The sequence below is a fragment of the Scyliorhinus torazame genome, chromosome 20, assembly GCF_047496885.1.
Source record: "Scyliorhinus torazame isolate Kashiwa2021f chromosome 20, sScyTor2.1, whole genome shotgun sequence".
Lineage (NCBI taxonomy): Eukaryota > Metazoa > Chordata > Chondrichthyes > Carcharhiniformes > Scyliorhinidae > Scyliorhinus > Scyliorhinus torazame.
This window is the reverse complement of record NC_092726.1, coordinates 7,425,007-7,446,562: the sequence shown is the minus strand read 5'-3', so window position 1 is coordinate 7,446,562 and position 21,556 is coordinate 7,425,007. Positions and strand designations below refer to the sequence as shown.

The following is a 21,556-nucleotide window of genomic DNA, read 5'->3' as shown; positions in this document are numbered from 1 at the left end:
GGCGACTAGGGGCTTTTCACAGTCACGTCATTTGAAGCCGACTTGCGACGATGAGCGATTTTCATTTCATTTCAGTGTTGACGTTGTCACGACGGGCAGGATGACAGACAGGGGTCAGAATGAGAGGGGGTTTCCCGTGAGGCAGGAACACAGGAGCTCGGAGAGAGAGGGCAGGGACGAAGAGGGTTAACGCTCAATATGAAAGTCGCCAGTTTCGTCCATCAGCGGGGCCAGATCACACGGCGAGAGATAGTTCTCTGTGAAACTTCGGACACAGCAGAAAGTGCAGCAAAAAGTGCAACCTTGCCTCACTCGAAACAAGGAACACATCTCAGTCCTACAATGTTGCCAAGAGAACAGGGGGGGGGTGCGGGGTAGCGATGAAGGGGGTTTTTTTTTTTTTAAGAGTACCCAATTCATTTTTTCCAATCGAGGGGTAATTTAGCGTGGCCAATCCACCTGGCCTGCACATCTTTGGGTTGTGGGGGCGAAACCCACGCAGACACGGGGAGAATGTGCAAACTCCGCACGGACAGTGACCCAGAGCCGGGATCGAACCTGGGACCTCGGCGCCGTGAGGCAGCAGTGCTAACCCACTGCGCCACCCTGCTGCCCTGAGGGGGGGGGGGTTTCTAATGAGACGGGAATACAGTTGGATGGGGACAGGGAAACGAGTGAGGTAATGAATGTAATTAAAGTTGGGGAACGGCTCTTTAAAAGTTTGCTGTGTGACTTTGATGGTGAGGAGGTGGGAATGGAGGTGAGGAGATTGCAGGTAACCTAAATACAGCAGGCGAAGGGGCTGAGGACTGATTGAAACCAAACTTGAACTGAGGGGGTGGGTGGGGACGAACTGAACAAATTGCAGGTTGACTGTGGCGGGAATTTAATTCTGCTGTCTCTTTGCTGCCAGGGTCTTTATCCGTCCATTCTTCAGTTTACCATCCCTGTGGAGGGCAAAGAGCGGGTTGTCCACCTTGAGAAAAACCAGTAAGTGTCTTGTTGTTTGTGTAGTTATTGCAATGGATCCCGTTGAGAAGCCCCTCTTTGTTGAGATGGAAGGGAGCAGGTGTTGCAGCTTACTATACCACTGTCACCCCTGCGCGGTGGGAGGCACTACAACATTTCTGTTGACTCCATGGCAATGCTGCCCAGAATATCTGTTGCTCCACAGCACGTCATTGTTCTCCTCTGAAAGCTATACCCATTTATTTCCCCCCCCCCCCCTCCCCCCTCTCCATTCCACAGGAATCTCCTTGCACAGAACTACTCGGAGACAAAGTATTTGGAGAATGGTACTGAGGTGACGAGCACGCCTCTCTATCCAGTGAGTACAGCTCTCTTTCATCGCTTTGAGGTAGATTGGAGCTAAGAGGTGACCAGATTCCAGTGAGCAGTGTATTTCATGCCAACAGCTTCCCTTTTCCAAAGTGCCGTTCAGAACCCCCCCCCCGGTGAACTAACTGGGGAGTCCATTCTCTGTGGCACTGTCACTCTGTCCCGACGCTGTCTCAAACCACATCTTCAATCCTGTCCCCACATTGAGGTCACACCAGCTGAACCACCACCGCTCCCTGCTGCAGTGGAGTTTGCACTGTGGATTGTCCTCATGGTGTGACATGATGAGAAAGGTACAGAACTGAGAGGGTTAACGTTATGTCCGAATCAACCACTAGAGGGAACGAGATGCAGAACTATACATGCTGAGCCTTCTGGGATTCTGGGAGAGAGTTGAGGAGAAGGGCGCTAGGAGAAAGACTGCAGGAAAGCTAGTGTGAGTGAGAGCAGATCATAGTTGTTGTATTGGTGTAGAGATCAGTGGTAGATGAGTGGAGATTGTATGATTATTGTCAATTGTTTATTATATAGAAGTAAGAGTCGAATTCAATCAAGTATTTTAAATAGATCTTTCGCTTTGTTTAATATAAAAGTCAGCTGACATCTTTGTGATCGACGCAAAGAACACCACAGGCGGCATGTTGGTCAAACACAAGGTGACAGCAAATCTCTCAGAACTAAATCAATTAGAATTCAGTCAATTCCTGCCGACCTAACACTGCAGATCCCACTCATTTACAATGTGTGATTGCACAAACCAGCTGGCCTCTGTTGGTGGTTATGCTGCATTGATTCGACACTCTCAAATTCCCAAATATCTAACCCTCGACCTTCGATCCAGCACAGCGATCGCTGAGTCACTCAATCACACCCCTTCCCGTCAATTCTGATGCCCTCGTCCCCAGCACTGATGCTTCCCACTCTAATCCCACTCCCCGGTACCTCTCCGCTTCACTGTCCCCTGAACAGGTCCCCCTTGAGGCTTATCCCTTGGGCCAAGCTTCGGGTCGTCCGTCATGGCGAGGCCAGCATGCAGCGCTCCATCCCCCCCACCCCTCAGATTGTGCTCCGAATGGGGCCCAGCGTGCCAACTCCTCGCTGGCCCAACAGCCATTCGCCCCCTCCGTGGAGTTAAAGGCAGAAAGAGGTTTAAAAAATCCTTGTCAGGTTTGCTCCCTCGGCTGAAATTGCACGTAGTAACGCCAGACAGATAGACCCGGAGGGACGTGATTGAGCATTACAACACGGCTGTTCCGAACCCCGTTCAACTTTGTTCTCAAACTATCATTGGGAGAGTTGAGGTCACATTCTCTGAATTTATGAGTCCAGGTTCCCCTGGGCACAGCCCCTGCACCCCCACATCCAAGGGGCCCAAACCAAAAGAAGAAGTGGCTTTATACGTCCAGCTCGAAGCCCCCTCGTTGGCACTTGTAGCCATCTGGGATGGCCACGTCCCGATTACAAAATGGACACTCGCAAAGACTGCAGGGAAAATTGGACAATGCTTAGAAACGAGCAGGTGCAAGGTGTTGCTTAGAGCCTTGGCTCTCAGACAGGACAGAAACTACCAAACAATCTACGTACTAATGAGCCATCTCCGGGGACAAAAGGGAAACATTTAGATGCACAATGTTAGGACAGACTCCCCGGCGCCAGAAGAAGCGGAGACAAAGCAGATTGACAGTCACCAGGACACGCCCAGCGATCAGGGAACCACCCCTTTATTGGAGGAAGATCGATATGACTGATTGGGAAAGGCCCAATTAGTTGAGGCCAAGTGCAAGGCCCGCCCAAAAGCACGCAAAGCCCTTTTCAGTGTAAAAGGTATTCCCCAAGGGAGAATCTTTCTTCTTTGGCCTTGGCTCTCACCGAAGAGAGAGACCAGCCGAGCAGCTACATCAGACCAAGTAAGTCCCAAGTCAACAGACGCTACGAGATAGATGCTCCTAGTTGCTACCCTGTAAACAGCTCAACACAGCAGCCTCCGAACCGAGCAACGGCCATTGTTCCTCTGACTGAGTGGGCGCCCGAAGCTAAGTATAGGCTTTAGTAATAGTGATAGTTTAGTTTGTAGAGTTTATGCATGAGTAGATTTGACTGTGTGTAAATAAATGAGCATTGCTTTTGAACTTACTAACTGGTGTATCGAGTCATTGATCAGTATTCGGTTCTGAACCTTGTGGCGGTGTCGAAAGATACCTGGCCACTCTTGAGCAAACGTGATTAAACAGCCAAATTAAGAGCCAACCAACAGAGAGCAACACGCTGACTATGTTGCATCAAACCAGCGCCTTTAAGATGTTTTTCTTTCATTACGGAGACTGCTGCCCCTCTGCTCGAGGCGGCACAGTGGTTAGCACTGCTGCCTCACAGTGCCGGGGGTACCCCGGTTCGATTCCCGGCCTCGGGTCACTGTCTGTGCGGAGTCTGCACGTTCTCCCCCGTGTCTGCGTGGGTTTCCTCCGGGTGCTCCGGTTTCCTCCCACAGTCCAAAGATGTGCGGGTTAGGTGTGGGGTGGGAGCGATTACAGGGATAGGGTGGGGGAGTGGGCCGAGGTGGGGGCGCTCTTTCAGAGGGCCGGTGCAGACTCGATGGGCCGAATGGCCTCCTCCTGCACTGCAGCAATTCTCTCTGCCTTTGTTCCTCATCAGTGACGATTAGAATTTCCTCGCTACACTGGTCCAGAAACATCGAAAAGGTTCGGTGGGCAACTGCGCTTTCCCCGGAGTTGCTGCCGTCCAAGATCTGTCTGCAGATCATTCCCGGCTGGGAAATGACCGTCTCTTTCTCCAAACCGGAGACGCCCCATGTCCCCCGCTGCCTGCTAAAGCTGACCCAGGCTGAGGGTCACCAGGAGGTCCCTGCCCCAGATTGCCCACCTGTTGAGTCCGTCCAACCAGCTGCCCCACTGCCCACGGACCGGAATTCCCATGCCCTCTCTCTGGATGGGGCGCACAGTCTGTGGCACGGAAAACACATGGGGAGGGCAAGGTAGGGAAGTCAAAACTAGCTCCCCTGCTCCACCACACCTCCAGAAACATTCAATTGCTGCCTTTTATTCACGAGAAGTGTCAAGGGCAGTGATACTTGGTATGACACAACTTGTTTCAGTGGCTTGCGCTCAGCCTGAGTGTTTCGAGCCAACGTTTTGCGACTTCGTGTTCCGGATCGCACTGTCCCTTCTGCATCTCCTGAAGAAAGACTTTGCATTTCTTTCTCGCAACTTTCACAACCGCCAGGGCGCTTTAACGGCCAAGCGGACACTTCTGAGGAGCCCTCACTGTTTGCAGGTCACGGAGCGAATGATTGAGAACTTGACATTTGAGGCACGGCTTGAGGGGGGGAAAGCAGAGTGGGCCAGCGAGGGGACGGGTCAACTGGGCTGAGTGTGGGTCCGGGCGCAGCGCAGCGACCTCTGGGATAGCTGCCAGGCGACGAAGGGGATAGAGCACAGGGCGTTCCAGCTGGAAGGCGTGCGAGACTGTCTCTTTTGTTGACGGAGAACGCAGGTGCATTCCACAACACGTCGCGACATGACGGAGAAGCCAGTTTCTGAGCTTACGATCCACTCAACAACAGCAAAACTTGGCTGAGATGCATGGCAATCCACACACGAGCGAGGGGCAGAGAGAAGCCTCACCTCGGTGAGATGTCCCAGCCAGCAGTTCCCAATGTTGCTGAGAATTCCTCCCTTTAACCTTCAGCAGGCTGACAGCATTGGGTGCCCCCCCCCCACCGCGGTCTTTTTGTGACCACGTGAGTTCCTGTTAATGTTTTCTCTGCCTTCGCTCGCTGAGCTTTCCTGTTGAGCTGAAGGTGCAAAATTGGGAAACTGGGTGCTGGTCTATCTCTGAGCAATGCCATCGATAAGGGAAGTGGCAGACGTGACGTGGCCAACATGGCTTGCAGCCCATGCGGAAGTCCTAACACTGCGAAATATGTCACCATTGCTTCATGTGGCCAGAGAGAAAGAAAAAGAGCTTGTTCCTGTCCGTGGCCGCAGAATGTCCTCAAGCACATTGCGCCAATGATGGCGAGTTGCTGTTGTAACAAGAACTAGGAACAGGAGTAGGCCCCTCGATGCCTCGAGTCTGCTCCGCCATTCGCTCATGGCTGATCCCATCCCGGCCTCCACTCCACCGTCCTGCCCGTTCTCCATAACCCTTCAACCCATTACCAATTAAAAATCTGTCTAACTCCTCCTTAAATTGACTCACTGTCCCAGCATGCACCGCGCTCTGGGGTAGCGAATTCCACAGATTCACAACCCTTTGGGAGAAGTAGTTTCTCCTCAACTCGATTTCAGATTTTCTGCCTCTTATCCTGAGCCTGTGACCTCTCGTTCTGGAATGTTCCACAAGGGGAAGCACCAGCTCCACGTCTACTTTATCCAGACCTTTTAGCATCTAGTAGACCCCAATTTGATCTCCCCTCATTCTTCTCAACTCTAGAGAGTATCGGCCTAAACTCTTCAATCACTCCTCATACAAGAAACCTCTCGTCTCTGGAACCAATCTCGTGAAACTCCTCTGAACTGCCTCCAAAGCCACGACATCTTTCCTCAAATAAGGGGACCAAACTGTGCACAGTACTCCCGGTGTGGTCTCACCAATACCTTGTATCGTTGCGGCAAAGTAGGGAATAAGAGAACCAATTTGAACACAACCAGATCCAACAAACAAGAGCAAAATAAGTTGGGGCAGCACGGTAGCACAGTGGTTAGCACAGTTGCTTCACAGCTCCAGGGTCCCAGGTTCGATTCCCGGCTTGGGTCACTGTCTGTGCGGAGTCTGCACATCCTCCCCGTGTGTGCGTGGGTTTCCTCCGGGTGCTCCGGTTTCCTCCCACAGTCCAAAGATGTGCAGGTTAGGTGGATTGGCCATGATAAATTGCCCTTAGTGTCCAAAATTGCCCTTAGTGTTGGGTGGGGTTACTGGGTTATGGGGATAGGGTGGAGGTGTTGACCTTGGGTAGGGTGCTCTTTCCAAAAGCCGGTGCAGACTCGATGGGCCGAATGGCCTCCTTCTGCACTGTAAATTCTATGATAATCTATGATAAGGGACCATGTCCTCAAGGTGCTGGCTGGGGAATACATGTTCACTCGGACACTGGGATAATGGCCCTGATATTCTTTGAGCTGTGGGACCTCAATGCCTCCAAGCACTTGGTCTGAGCTCCAACCTGAGAGCCAGCACCTCGGACTGTGGAGCACCCTCCCACTTCTGCAGAGGGCCATCAGCCTGGGGCCAGTCGCAATGGACCTTGAGCCCAAACTCTTCTTATCATGAACTCAACTGCTCAGGACCTGGTTGAATCAGGAGGAAACTGGGCCCCAAACCTTTGGAAACTGGACTAGCCTGAGCCCCGACAGCGCTCTGACTGGACGGGATCTGTAGATCACATGGCTCAGACTGCCGAACAGCTTCTGATTGACCTGAAAGTTACCTGGACGATGTTTAGCGCTGACAAGAACCTTTTCTTTTTCTTCTCCCTCCCTCACGCTCAGGATCATTGCTATTACCATGGTCACATCAAGGAGGAAGAAGGTTCCTCGGCCAGCTTCAGCGCTTGTGATGGACTCAGGTAAGGTCAGGACATCTGCCGCACACCAACACGGCCAGTAACACCTCGGCCAGTCGGTCATGTCCGGTGAGCAGGCGGATTGGGTTGGTGGGGCACTATTGCTTTGGGTCTTTAACATTGGTGCTTCAGGGTTCCAGACACAACCTGAGACCCAGGATCCACGCTGACTCTTGCCCCTCTCTTCCAGTGGGTACCTGCGCACAAACGGCCAAAGGTACCTGATGGAGCCTCTGAGAGATTCAGCCAGCGATGAACACGCTCTGTACAAGTATGAGGAACTCAGGCTGCCATCCAAAGCCTGTGGCGTGGTCAACACTTCAGAGGACAATCAAGAGCCAAGAGTGGAAGAAACATTCAGCAATGATCGCGAGGTAATTAAACCCAGTCCGCTCTCTATCAGTCAGTGTGTTGTGTGTTAACACGAAAGCGGGGAAAATAAAGAATTGCATTTAAGTAGGACCTGGCATCGCCTCAAGATAACCCAATCCTCTTCGTATTCCACAAAATCGCTTTGAAGTGTTGTGACTACAATAATGCAGGAAATTCAGGAGCCAATTGCCGCATAGAAGACTCTCCCATTCCTCGCCGTGCTAATGTCTAGATAATAGTGTTGGCTGAGGGATAACCGTTGGCCAGGACACCAGGGAGATGTCACCTGATTCTCTACAAAGTAGTGGCCAGTGGATATTTCACATCCATCCCGGCCAGGTAGACAGGGGCGTGTCCTCATGCCTCATCTGAAAGATGGTGTATCCAACAGTGCAGCACTCGCTGCGTCCTTCACAGGATTCTCGTCACAGAGCTTGTGCTGAGGGTTCTGCGGGTGGACACGGCAGTCTGTCGGCACAGGGAGATGGCAGGTAATGTTATCATTCTGGAGATAACCCATGAAGGTGTAATTGGTCGGGATCTCGAGAGAGCATCGCGGCATTGCTACTGAATATCTGGATATAATCCAATCAAACTCCTTGATTAGATTCCAGTCTGTAACTCACTCCCGGGTATCTGTTATTCTATATATAAACCACCCCGAACCCCTCGATTAGATTCCAGTCTGTAACTCACTCCCGGGTATCTGTTACTCTCTATATAAACCACCCCGAACCCCTCGATTAGATTCCAGTCTGTAACACACTCCCGGGTGTCTGTTATTCTATATATAAACCACCCCGAACCCCTCGATTAGATTCCAGTCTGTAACTCACTCCCGGGTATCTGTTACTCTCTATATAAACCACCCCAAACTCCTCCATTAGATTCCAGTCTGTAACTCACTCCCAGGTATCTGTTATTCTATATATAAACCACCCCGAACCCCTCGATTAGATTCCAGTCTGTAACTCACTCCCGGGTATCTGTTATTCTATATATAAACCACCCTGAACCCCTCGATTAGATTCCAGTCTGTAACTCACTCCCGGGTATCTGTTGTTCTATATATAAACCACCCCGAACTCCTCCATTAGATTCCAGTCTGTAACTCACTCCCAGGTATCTGCTATTCTATATATAAACCACCCCGAACCCCTGGATTAGATTCCAGTCTGTAACACTCCCGGGTATCTGTTATTCTATATATCAACCACCCCAAACTCCTCCATTAGATTCCAGACTGTAACTCACTCCCAGGTATCTGTTATTCTATTTATAAACCACCCCGAACTCCTCCATTAGATTCCAGTCTGTAACTCACTCCCGGGTATCTGTTATTCTATATATAAACCACCCTGAACCCCTGGATTAGATTCCAGTCAGGACCTCACTCCCGGGTCTCTGTTATTCTACATATGAACCACCCCGAACCCCTCGATTAGATTCCAGTCTGTAACTCACTCCCAGGTATCTGTTATTCTATATATAAACCCCCCGAACCCCTTGATTAGATTCCAGTCTGTAACTCACTCCCGGGTATCTGTTATTCTATATGTAAATCACCCCGAACCTCTCGATTAGATTCCAGTCAGTAACTCACTCCCAGGTATCTGTTATTCAGTATATAAACCACCCTGAACCCCTCGATTAGATTCCAGTCAGCAACTAACTCCCGGGTATCTGTTATTTTATATATAAACCACACCGAAGCCCTCGGTTAGATTCCAGTCTGTAACTCACTCCCGGATATCTGTTATTCTATATATAAACCACCCTAACCCCACGATTAGATTCCAGTCTGTAACTCACTCCCGGGTATCTGTTATTCTATATATAAACCACCCCGAATCCCTCGATTAGATTCCAGTCTGTAACTCACTCCCGGGTATCTGTTATTCTATATATAAACCAACCCGAACCCCTCGATTAGATTCCAGTCTGTAACTCCCTCACGGGTATCTGTTATTCTATATATTAACCACGCCGAACCCCTCGATTAGGTTCCAGTCTGTAACTCCCTCTCGGGTATCTGTTATTCTATATATAAACCACCCCGAACCCCTCGAATAGATTCCAGTCTGTAACTCACTCCCGGGTATCTGTTATTCTATATACAAACCACCCCGAACCCCTCGATTAGATTCCAGTCTGTAACTCACTCCCGGGTATTTGTTCTATATATAAACCACCCCGAACCCCTCGATTAGGTCCCAGTCTGTAAATCACTCCCAGGTATCTGTTATTCTATATATAAACCACCCCGAACCCCTCGATTAGATTCCAGTCTGTAACTCACTCCCAGGTATCTGTTATTCTATATGTAAATCACCCCGAACCTCTCGATTAGATTCCAGTCAGTAACTCACTCCCAGGTATCTGTTATTCAGTATATAAACCACCCTGAACCCCTCGATTAGATTCCAGTCAGCAACTAACTCCCGGGTATCTGTTATTTTATATATAAACCACACTGAAGCCCTCGGTTAGATTCCAGTCTGTAACTCACTCCCAGGTATCTGTTATTCTATATATAAACCACCCCGAACCCCTCGATTAGATTCCAGTCTGTATCTCACTCCCAGGTATCTGTTATTCTATATATAAACCATCCGGAACCCCTCGATTAGATTCCAGTCTGTAACTCACTCCCGGGTATCTGTTATTCTATATGTAAATCACCCCGAACCTCTCGATTAGATTCCAGTCAGTAACTCACTCCCGGGTATCTGTTATTCGATATATTAACCACCCCGAACCCCTCGATTAGATTCCAGTCTGTAACTCACTCCCAGGTATCTGTTATTCAGTATATAAACCACCCTGAACCCCTCGATTAGATTCCAGTCAGCAACTAACTCCCGGGTATCTGTTATTTTATATATAAACCACCCTGAACCCCTCGATTAGATTCCAGTCTGTAACTCACTCCCGGGTATCTGTTATTCTATATATAAACTACCCCGAACCCCTCGATTTGATTCCAGTCTGTAACTCACTCCCAGGTATCTGTTATTCTATGTATAAACCACCCCAAACCCCTCGATTAGGTTCCAGTCTGTAACTCACTCCCGGGTATCTGTTATTCTATATATAAACCACCCCGAATCCCTCGATTAGATTCCAGTCTGTAACTCACTCCCGGGTATCTGTTATTCTATATATAAACCACCCCGAACCCCTCGATTAGATTCCAGTCTGTAACTCACTCCCGGATATCTGTTATTCTATATATAAACCACCCCTAATCCCTCGATTAGATTGCAGTCTGTAACTCACTCCCGGGTATCTGTTACTCTCTATGTAAACCATCCTGAACCCCTCGATTAGATTTCAGTCAGTAACTCACTCCCGGGAATCTGTTATTCTATATATAAAACACCCCGAACCCCTCGATTAGATTCCAGTCTGTAACTCACTCCCGGGTAACTGTTATTCTATATATAAACCACCCCGAACCCCTCGATTAGATTCCAGTCTGTAACTCACTCCCAGGTATCTATTATTCTCCATATAAACCAACCCGAACCCCTCGATTAGATTCCAGTCTGTAACTCCCTCACGGGTATCTGTTATTCTATATATTAACCACGCCGAACCCCTCGATTAGGTTCCAGTCTGTAACTCCCTCACGGGTATCTGTTATTCTATATATAAACCACCCCGAACCCCTCGAATAGATTCCAGTCTGTAACTCACTCCCGGGTATCTGTTATTCTGTATACAAACCACCCCGAACCCCTCGATTAGATTCCAGTCTGTAACTCACTCCCGGGTATTTGTTCTATATATAAACCACCCCGAACCCCTCGATTAGGTCCCAGTCTGTAAATCACTCCCAGGTATCTGTTATTCTATATATAAACCACCCCGAACCCCTCGATTAGATTCCAGTCTGTATCTCACTCCCAGGTATCTGTTATTCTATATATAAACCATCCGGAACCCCTCGATTAGATTCCAGTCTGTAACTCATTGCCGGGTATCTGTTATTCTATATATAACTCCCCCGAACCCCTCGATTAGATTCAAATCTGTAACTCACTCTCAGGTATCTGTTATTCTATATCTAAACCACCCCGAACCCCTCGATTAGATTCCAGCCTGTAACTCACTCCCGGGTATCTGTTATTCTATATATAAACCACCCCGAACCCCTTGATTAGATTCAAGTCTGTAACTCACTCCCGGGTATCTGTTATTCTATATAGAAACCACCCTGAACCCCTCGATTAGATTCCAGTCTGGAGCTCACTCCCGGGTCTCTGTTATTCTACATATAAACCACCCCGAACCCCTCGATTAGATTCCAGTCTGTAACTCACTCCCGGGTATCTGTTATTCTATACAGAAACCACCCTGAACCCCTCGATTAGATTCCAGTCAGGACCTCACTCCCGGGTCTCTGTTATTCTACATATAAACTACCCCGGACCCCTCGATTAGATTCCAGTCTGTAACTCACTCCCAGGTATCTGTTATTCTATATATAAACCCCCCGAACCCCTTGATTAGATTCCCGTCTGTAACTCACTCCCGGGTATCTGTTATTCTATATGTAAATCACCCCGAACCTCTCGATTAGATTCCAGTCTGTAACTCACTCCCAGGTATCTGTTATTCAGTATATAAAGCACCCTGAACCCCTCGATTAGATTCCAGTCAGCAACTAACTCCCGGGTATCTGTTATTTTATATATAAACCACACCGAACCCCTCGATCAGATTCCAGTCTGTAACTCACTCCCGGGTATCTGTTATTCTACATATAAACCACCCTGAACCCCTCGATTAGATTCCAGTCAGGACCTCACTCACGGGTCTCTGTTATTCTACATATAAACCACCCCTAATCCCTCGATTAGATTCCAGTCTGTAACTCACTCCCGGGTATCTGTTATTCTATATATAAACCACCCCGAATCCCTCGATTAGATTCCAGTCTGTAACTCACTCCCGGGTATCTGTTATTCTATATATAAACCACCCCGAAACCCTCGATTAGATTCCATTCTGTAACTCACTCCCGGATATCTGTTATTCTATATATAAACCACCCCAAATCCCTCGATTAGATTCCAGTCTGTAACTCACTCCCGGGTATCTGTTATTCTATCTATAAACCACCCTGAACCCCTCGATTAGATTCCAGTCTGTAACTCACTCCCGGGTGTCTGTTATTCTATATATAACCCACCCCGAACACCTCGATTAGATTCCAGTCTGTAACTCACTCCCGGGTATCTGTTATTCTATATATAAACCACCCCGAAACCCTCGATTAGATTCCAGTCTGTAACTCACTCCCAGGTATCTGTTGTTCTATATATAAACCACCCCGAAGCCCTCGATTAGATTCCAGTCTGTAACTCACTCCCGGGTATCTGTTGTTCTATATATAAACCACCCCGAAGCCCTCGATTAGATTCCAGTCTGTAACTCACTCCCGGGTATCTGTTATTCTATATATAAACCACCCTGAACCGCTCGATTAGATTGCAATCTGTAACTCACTCCCAGGTATCTGTTATTCTATATATAAAACACCCCGAACCCCTCGATTAGATTGCAATCTGTAACTCACTGCCGGGTATCTGTTATTCTGTATATAAACCACCCCGAACCCCTCGATTAGATTCCAGTCTGTAACTCACTCCCGGGTATCTGTTATTCTATATATAAACCACCCCGAACCCCTCGATTAGATTCCAGTCTGTAACTCACTCCCGGGTATCTGTTATTCTGTGTAGAAACCACCCCGACCCCTCGATTAGATTCCAGTCTGTGGCTCACTCCCGGGTATCTGTTATTCTATATATAAACCACCCGAACCAATCGATTAGATTCCAGTCTGTAACTCAGTCCCGGGTATCTGTTATTCCGTATATAAACCACCCCGAACCCCTCGCTTAGATTCCAGTCTGTAACTCTCTCCCAGGTATCTGTTATTCTATATATCAACCACCCCCAACCCCTCGATTAGATTCCAGTCTGCAACTCACTCCCAGGTATCTGTTATTCAGTATATAAACCACCCTGAACCCCTCGATTAGATTCCAGTCAGCAACTAACTCCCGGGTATCTGTTATTTTATATATAAACCACACCGAAGCCCTCGATTAGATTCCTGTCTGTAACTCACTCCCGGGTATCTGTTATTCTAAATATAAACCACCCCGAACCCCTCGATTAGATTCCAGTCTGTCACTCACTCCCGGATATCTGTTATTCTATATATAAACCACCCCTAATCCCTCGATTAGATTCCAGTCTGTAACTCACTCCCGGGTATCTGTTATTCTATATATAAACCACCCCGAACCCCTCGATTAGATTCCAGTCTGTAACTCACTCCCGGGTATCTGTTATTCTGTGTAGAAACCACCCCGACCCCTCGATTAGATTCCAGTCTGTAGCTCACTCCCGGGTATCTGTTATTCTATATATAAACCACCCCGAACCAATCGATTAGATTCCAGTCTGTAACTCAGTCCCGGGTATCTGTTATTCCGTATATAAACCACCCCGAACCCCTCGCTTAGATTCCAGTCTGTAACTCTCTCCCAGGTATCTGTTATTCTATATATCAACCGCCCCCAACCCCTCGATTAGATTCCAGTCTGTAACTCACTCCCAGGTATCTGTTATTCAGTATATAAACCACCCTGAAAACCCTCGATTAGATTCCAGTCAGCAACTAACTCCCGGGTATCTGTTATTTTATATATAAACCACACCGAAGCCCTCGATTAGATTCCAGTCTGTAACTCACTCCCGGGTATCTGTTATTCTATATATAAACCACCCCGAACCCCTTGATTAGATTCCAGTCCGTAACTCACTCCCGGATATCTGTTATTCTATATATAAACCACCCCTAATCCCTCGATTAGATTCCAGTCTGTAACTCACTCCCGGGTATCTGTTATTCTATATATAAACCACCCCGAATCCCTCGATTAGATTCCAGTCTGTAACTCACTCCCGGGTATCTGTTATTCTATATATAAACCGCCCCGAACCCCTCGATTAGATTCCAGTCTGTAACTCACTCCCGGGTATCTGTTATTCTATATATAAAACACGCCGAACCCCTCGATTAGATTCCAGTCTGTAACTCACTCCCGGGTATCTGTTATTCTATATATAAACCACCCCGAACCCCTCGATTAGATCCCAGTCTGTAACTCACTCCCGGATATCTGTTATTCTATATATAAACCACCCCTATCCCTCGATTAGATTGCAGTCTGTAACTCACTCCCGGGTATCTGTTACTCTCTATGTAAACCATCCTGAACCCCTCGATTAGATTTCAGTCAGTAACTCACTCCCGGGAATCTGTTATTCTATATATAAAACACCCCGAACCCCTCGATTAGATTCCAGTCTGTAACTCACTCCCGGGTAACTGTTATTCTATATATAAACCACCCCGAACCCCTCGATTAGATTCCAGTCTGTAACTCACTCCCAGGTATCTATTATTCTCTATATTAACCACCCCGAACCCCTCGATTAGATTCCAGCCTGCAACTCACTCCCGGGTATCTGTTCTATATATAAACCACCCCGAAACCCTCAATTAGGTTCCAGTCTGTAACTCACTTCCAGGTATCTGTTATTCTATATATAACCCACCCCGAACACCTCGATTAGATTCCAGTCTGTAACTCACTCCCGGGTATCTGTTATTCTATATATAAACCACCCCGAAACCCTCGATTAGATTCCAGTCTGTAACTCACTCCCAGGTATCTGTTGTTCTATATATAAACCACCCCGAAGCCCTCGATTAGATTCCAGTCTGTAACTCACTCCCGGGTATCTGTTGTTCTATATATAAACCACCCCGAAGCCCTCGATTAGATTCCAGTCTGTAACTCACTCCCGGGTATCTGTTATTCTATATATAAACCACCCTGAACCGCTCGATTAGATTGCAATCTGTAACTCACTCCCAGGTATCTGTTATTCTATATATAAAACACCCCGAACCCCTCGATTAGATTGCAATCTGTAACTCACTGCCGGGTATCTGTTATTCTGTATATAAACCACCCCGAACCCCTCGATTAGATTCCAGTCTGTAACTCACTCCCGGGTATCTGTTATTCTATATATAAACCACCCCGAACCCCTCGATTAGATTCCAGTCTGTAACTCACTCCCGGGTATCTGTTATTCTGTGTAGAAACCACCCCGACCCCTCGATTAGATTCCAGTCTGTTGGTCACTCCCGGGTATCTGTTATTCTATATATAAACCACCCGAACCAATCGATTAGATTCCAGTCTGTAACTCACTCCCGGGTATCTGTTATTCTATATATAAACCACCCCGAACCCCTCGCTTAGATTCCAGTCTGTAACTCTCTCCCAGGTATCTGTTATTCTATATATCAACCACCCCCAACCCCTCGATTAGATTCCAGTCTGTAACTCACTCCCAGGTATCTGTTATTCAGTATATAAACCACCCTGAACCCCTCGATTAGATTCCAGTCAGCAACTAACTCCCGGGTATCTGTTATTTTATATATAAACCACACCGAAGCCCTCGATTAGATTCCAGTCTGTAACTCACTCCCGGGTATCTGTTATTCTATATATAAACCACCCCGAACCCCTCGATTAGATTCCAGTCTGTCACTCACTCCCGGATATCTGTTATTCTATATATAAACCACCCCTAATCCCTCGATTAGATTCCAGTCTGTAACTCACTACCGGGTATCTGTTATTCTATATATAAACCACCCCGAACCCCTCGATTAGATTCCAGTCTGTAACTCACTCCCGGGTATCTGTTATTCTGTGTAGAAACCACCCCGACCCCTCGATTAGATTCCAGTCTGTAGCTCACTCCCGGGTATCTGTTATTCTATATATAAACCACCCCGAATCAATCGATTAGATTCCAGTCTGTAACTCAGTCCCGGGTATCTGTTATTCCGTATATAAACCACCCCGAACCCCTCGCTTAGATTCCAGTCTGTAACTCTCTCCCAGGTATCTGTTATTCTATATATCAACCGCCCCCAACCCCTCGATTAGATTCCAGTCTGTAACTCACTCCCAGGTATCTGTTATTCAGTATATAAACCACCCTGAAAACCCTCGATTAGATTCCAGTCAGCAACTAACTCCCGGGTATCTGTTATTTTATATATAAACCACACCGAAGCCCTCGATTAGATTCCAGTCTGTAACTCACTCCCGGGTATCTGTTATTCTATATATAAACCACCCCGAACCCCTTGATTAGATTCCAGTCTGTAACTCACTCCCGGATATCTGTTATTCTATATATAAACCACCCCTAATCCCTCGATTAGATTCCAGTCTGTAACTCACTCCCGGGTATCTGTTATTCTATATATAAACCACCCCGAATCCCTCGATTAGATTCCAGTCTGTAACTCAATCCCGGGTATCTGTTATTCTATATATAAACCGCCCCGAACCCCTCGATTAGATTCCAGTCTGTAACTCACTCCCGGGTATCTGTTATTCTATATATAAAACACGCCGAACCCCTCGATTCGATTCCAGTCTGTAACTCACTCCCGGGTATCTGTTATTCTATATATAAACCACCCCGAACCCCTCGATTAGATTCCAGTCTGTAACTCACTCCCGGATATCTGTTATTCTATATATAAACCACCCCTAATCCCTCGATTAGATTGCAGTCTGTAACTCACTCCCGGGTATCTGTTACTCTCTATGTAAACCATCCTGAACCCCTCGATTAGATTTCAGTCAGTAACTCACTCCCGGGAATCTGTTATTCTATATATAAAACACCCCGAACCCCTCGATTAGATTCCAGTCTGTAACTCACTCCCGGGTAACTGTTATTCTATATATAAACCACCCCGAACCCCTCGATTAGATTCCAGTCTGTAACTCACTCCCAGGTATCTATTATTCTCTATATTAACCACCCCGAACCCCTCGATTAGATTCCAGCCTGCAACTCACTCCCGGGTATCTGTTCTATATATAAACCACCCCGAAACCCTCAATTAGGTTCCAGTCTGTAACTCACTCCCAGGTATCTGTTATTCTACATATAAACCAACCCGAACCCCTCGATTAGATTCCAGTCTGTAACTCCCTCACGGGTATCTGTTATTCTATATATTAACCACGCCGAACCCCTCGATTAGGTTCCAGTCTGTAACTCCCTCACGGGTATCTGTTATTCTATATATAAACCACCCCGAACCCCTCGAATAGATTCCAGTCTGTAACTCACTCCCGGGTATCTGTTATTCTATATACAAACCACCCCGAACCCCTCGAATAGATTCCAGTCTGTAACTCACTCCCGGGTATCTGTTATTCTATATACAAACCACCCCGAACCCCTCGATTAGATTCCAGTCTGTAACTCACTCCCGGGTATTTGTTCTATATATAAACCACCCCGAACCCCTCGATTAGGTCCCAGTCTGTAAATCACTCCCAGGTATCTGTTATTCTATATATAAACCACCCCGAACCCCTCGATTAGATTCCAGTCTGTAACTCACTCCCAGGTATCTGTTATTCTATATATAAACCATCCGGAACCCCTCGATTAGATTCCAGTCTGTAACTCGTTGCCGGGTATCTGTTATTCTATATATAACTCCCCCGAACCCCTCGATTAGATTCAAATCTGTAACTCACTCTCAGGTATCTGTTATTCTATATCTAAACCACCCCGAACCCCTCGATTAGATTCCAGTCTGTAACTCACTCCCGGGTATCTGTTATTCTATATATAAACCACCCCGAACCCCTTGATTAGATTCAAGTCTGTAACTCACTCCCGGGTATCTGTTATTCTATATAGAAACCACCCTGAACCCCTCGATTAGATTCCAGTCTGGACCTCACTCCCGGGTCTCTGTTATTCTACATATAAACCACCCCGAACCCCTCGATTAGATTCCAGTCTGTAACTCACTCCCGGGTATCTGTTATTCTATACAGAAACCACCCTGAACCCCTCGATTAGATTCCAGTCAGGACCACACTCCCGGGTATCTGTTATTCTATATATAAACCACCCCGAACCCCTCGATTAGATTCCCGACTGTAACTCACTCCCGGGTATCTGTTATTCTATATATAAATCACCCCGAACCCCTCGATTAGATTCCAGTCTGTAACTCACTCCCGGGTATCTGTTATTCTATATATAAACCACCCCGAACCCCTCGATTAGATTCCATTCTGTAACTCACTCCCGGATATCTGTTATTCTATATATAAACCACCCCAAATCCCTCGATTAGATTCCAGTCTGTAACTCACTCCCGGGTATCTGTTATTCTATCTATAAACCACACTGAACCCCTCGATTAGATTCCAGTCTGGAACTCACTCCCGGGTGTCTGTTATTCTATATATAACCCACCCCGAACACCTCGATTAGATTCCAGTCTGTAACTCACTCCCGGGTATCTGTTATTCTATATATAAACCACCCCGAAACCCTCGATTAGATTCCAGTCTGTAACTCACTCCCAGGTATCTGTTGTTCTATATATAAACCACCCCGAAGCCCTCGATTAGATTCCAGTCTGTAACTCACTCCCGGGTATCTGTTATTCTATATATAAACCACCCCGAAGCCCTCGATTAGATTCCAGTCTGTAACTCACTCCCGGGTATCTGTTATTCTATATATACACCACCCTGAACCGCTCGATTAGATTGCAATCTGTAACTCACTCCCAGGTATCTGTTATTCTATATATAAAACACCCCAAACCCCTCGATTAGATTCCAGTCTGGACCTCACTCCCGGGTCTCTGTTATTCTACATATAAACTACCCCGAACCCCTCGATTAGATTCCAGTCTGTAACTCACTCCCGGGTATCTGTTATTCTATATATAAACCATCCGGAACCCCTCGATTAGATTGCAATCTGTAACTCACTGCCGGGTATCTGTTATTCTGTATATAAACCACCCCGAACCCCTCGATTAGATTCCAGTCTGTAACTCACACCCGGGTATCTGTTATTCTATATATAAACCACCCCGAACCCCTCGATTAGATTCCAGTCTGTAACTCACTCCCGGATATCTGTTATTCTATGTATAAACCACCCCTAATCCCTCGATTAGATTCCAGTCTGTAACTCACTCCCGGGTATCTGTTATTCTATATATAAACCACTCCGAATCCCTCGATTAGATTCCAGTCTGTAACTCACTCCCGGGTATCTGTTATTCTATATATAAACCACCCCGAGCCCCTCGATTAGATTCCAGTCTGTAACTCACTCCCGGGTATCTGTTATTCTATATATAAAACACCCCGAACCCCTCGATTAGATTCCAGTCTGTAACTCACTCCCGGGTATCTGTTATTCTATATATAAACCACCCCGAACCCCTCGATTAGATTCCAGTCTGTAACTCACTCCCGGGTATCTGTTATTCTATATATAAACCACCCCGAACCCCTCGATTAGATTCCAGTCTGTAACTCACTCCCGGATATCTGTTATTCTATATATAAACCACCCCGAACCCCTCGATTAGATTCCAGTCTGTAACTCACTCCCGGATATCTGTTATTCTATATATAAACCACCCCGAACCCCTCGATTAGATTCCAGTCTGTAACTCACTCCCGGGTATCTGTTATTCTATATATAAACCACCCCGAACCCCTCGATTAGATTCCAGTCTGTAACTCACTCCCGGATATCTGTTATTCTATATATAAACCACCCCAATCCCTCGATTAGATTGCAGTCTGTAACTCACTCCCGGGTATCTGTTACTCTCTATGTAAACCATCCTGAACCCCTCGATTAGATTTCAGTCAGTAACTCACTCCCGGGAATCTGTTATTCTATATATAAAACACCCCGAACCCCTCGATTAGATTCCAGTCTGTAACTCACTCCCGGGTAACTGTTATTCTATATATAAACCAGCCCGAACCCCTCGATTAGATTCCAGTCTGTAACTCACTCCCAGGTATCTGTTCTATATATAAACCACCCCGAAACCCTCAATTAGGTTCCAGTCTGTAACTCACTCCCAGGTATCTGTTATTCTACATATAAACCAACCCGAACCCCTCGATTAGATTCCAGTCTGTAACTCCCTCACGGGTATCTGTTATTCTATATATTAACCACGCCGAACCCCTCGATTAGGTTCCAGTCTGTAACTCCCTCACGGGTATCTGTTATTCTATATATAAACCACCCCGAACCCCTCGAATAGATTCCAGTCTGTAACTCACTCCCGGGTATCTGTTATTCTATATACAAACCACCCCGAACCCCTCGATTAGATTCCAGTCTGTAACACACTCCCGGGTATTTGTTCTATATATAAACCACCCCGAACCCCTCGATTAGGTCCCAGTCTGTAAATCACTCCCAGGTATCTGTTATTCTATATATAAACCACCCCGAACCCCTCGATTAGATTCCAGTCTGTATCTCACTCCCAGGTATCTGTTATTCTATATATAAACCATCCGGAACCCCTCGATTAGATTCCAGTCTGTAACTCGTTGCCGGGTATCTGTTATTCTATATATAACTCCCCCGAACCCCTCGATTAGATTCAAATCTGTAACTCACTCTCAGGTATCTGTTATTCTATATCTAAACCACCCCGAACCCCTCGATTAGATTCCAGTCTGTAACTCACTCCCGGGTATCTGTTATTCTATATATAAACCACCCCGAACCCCTTGATTAGATTCAAGTCTGTAAATCACTCCCGGGTATCTGTTATTCTATATAGAAACCACCCTGAACCCCTCGATTAGATTCCAGTCTGGACCTCACTCCCGGGTCTCTGTTATTCTACATATAAACCACCCCGAACCCCTCGATTAGATTCCAGTCTGTAACTCACTCCCGGGTATCTGTTATTCTATACAGAAACCACCCTGAACCCCTCGATTAGATTCCAGTCAGGACCTCACTCCCGGGTCACTGTTATTCTACATATAAACCACCCCTAATCCCTCGATTAGATTCCAGTCTGTAACTCACTCCCGGGTATCTGTTATTCTATATATAAACCACCCCGAATCCCTCGATTAGATTCCAGTCTGTAACTCACTCCCGGGTATCTGTTATTCTATATATAAACCACCCCGAACCCCTCGATTAGATTCCCGACTGTAACTCACTCCCGGGTATCTGTTATTCTATATATAAATCACCCCGAACCCGTCGATTAGATTCCAGTCTGTAACTCACTCCCGGGTATCTGTTATTCTATAT

The 21,556-nt window shown here is 46.8% G+C and overlaps 1 protein-coding gene across 1 annotated transcript in view; it reads left to right on the top strand.

The window, feature by feature from the left end:
• Positions 1-682: 682 nt before the first annotated feature.
• The window catches only part of LOC140397069 (zinc metalloproteinase-disintegrin-like MTP8), a 79,422-nt gene continuing 58,548 nt past the window's right edge, over positions 683-21,556 (top strand). Inside the window, exons 1-5 of the mRNA XM_072486102.1 lie at positions 683-775; positions 914-990; positions 1,249-1,327; positions 6,846-6,922; positions 7,110-7,293. Coding sequence (XP_072342203.1) covers positions 683-775; positions 914-990; positions 1,249-1,327; positions 6,846-6,922; positions 7,110-7,293 — 510 coding nt within the window. The remainder of the gene's footprint in view (positions 776-913; positions 991-1,248; positions 1,328-6,845; positions 6,923-7,109; positions 7,294-21,556) is intronic.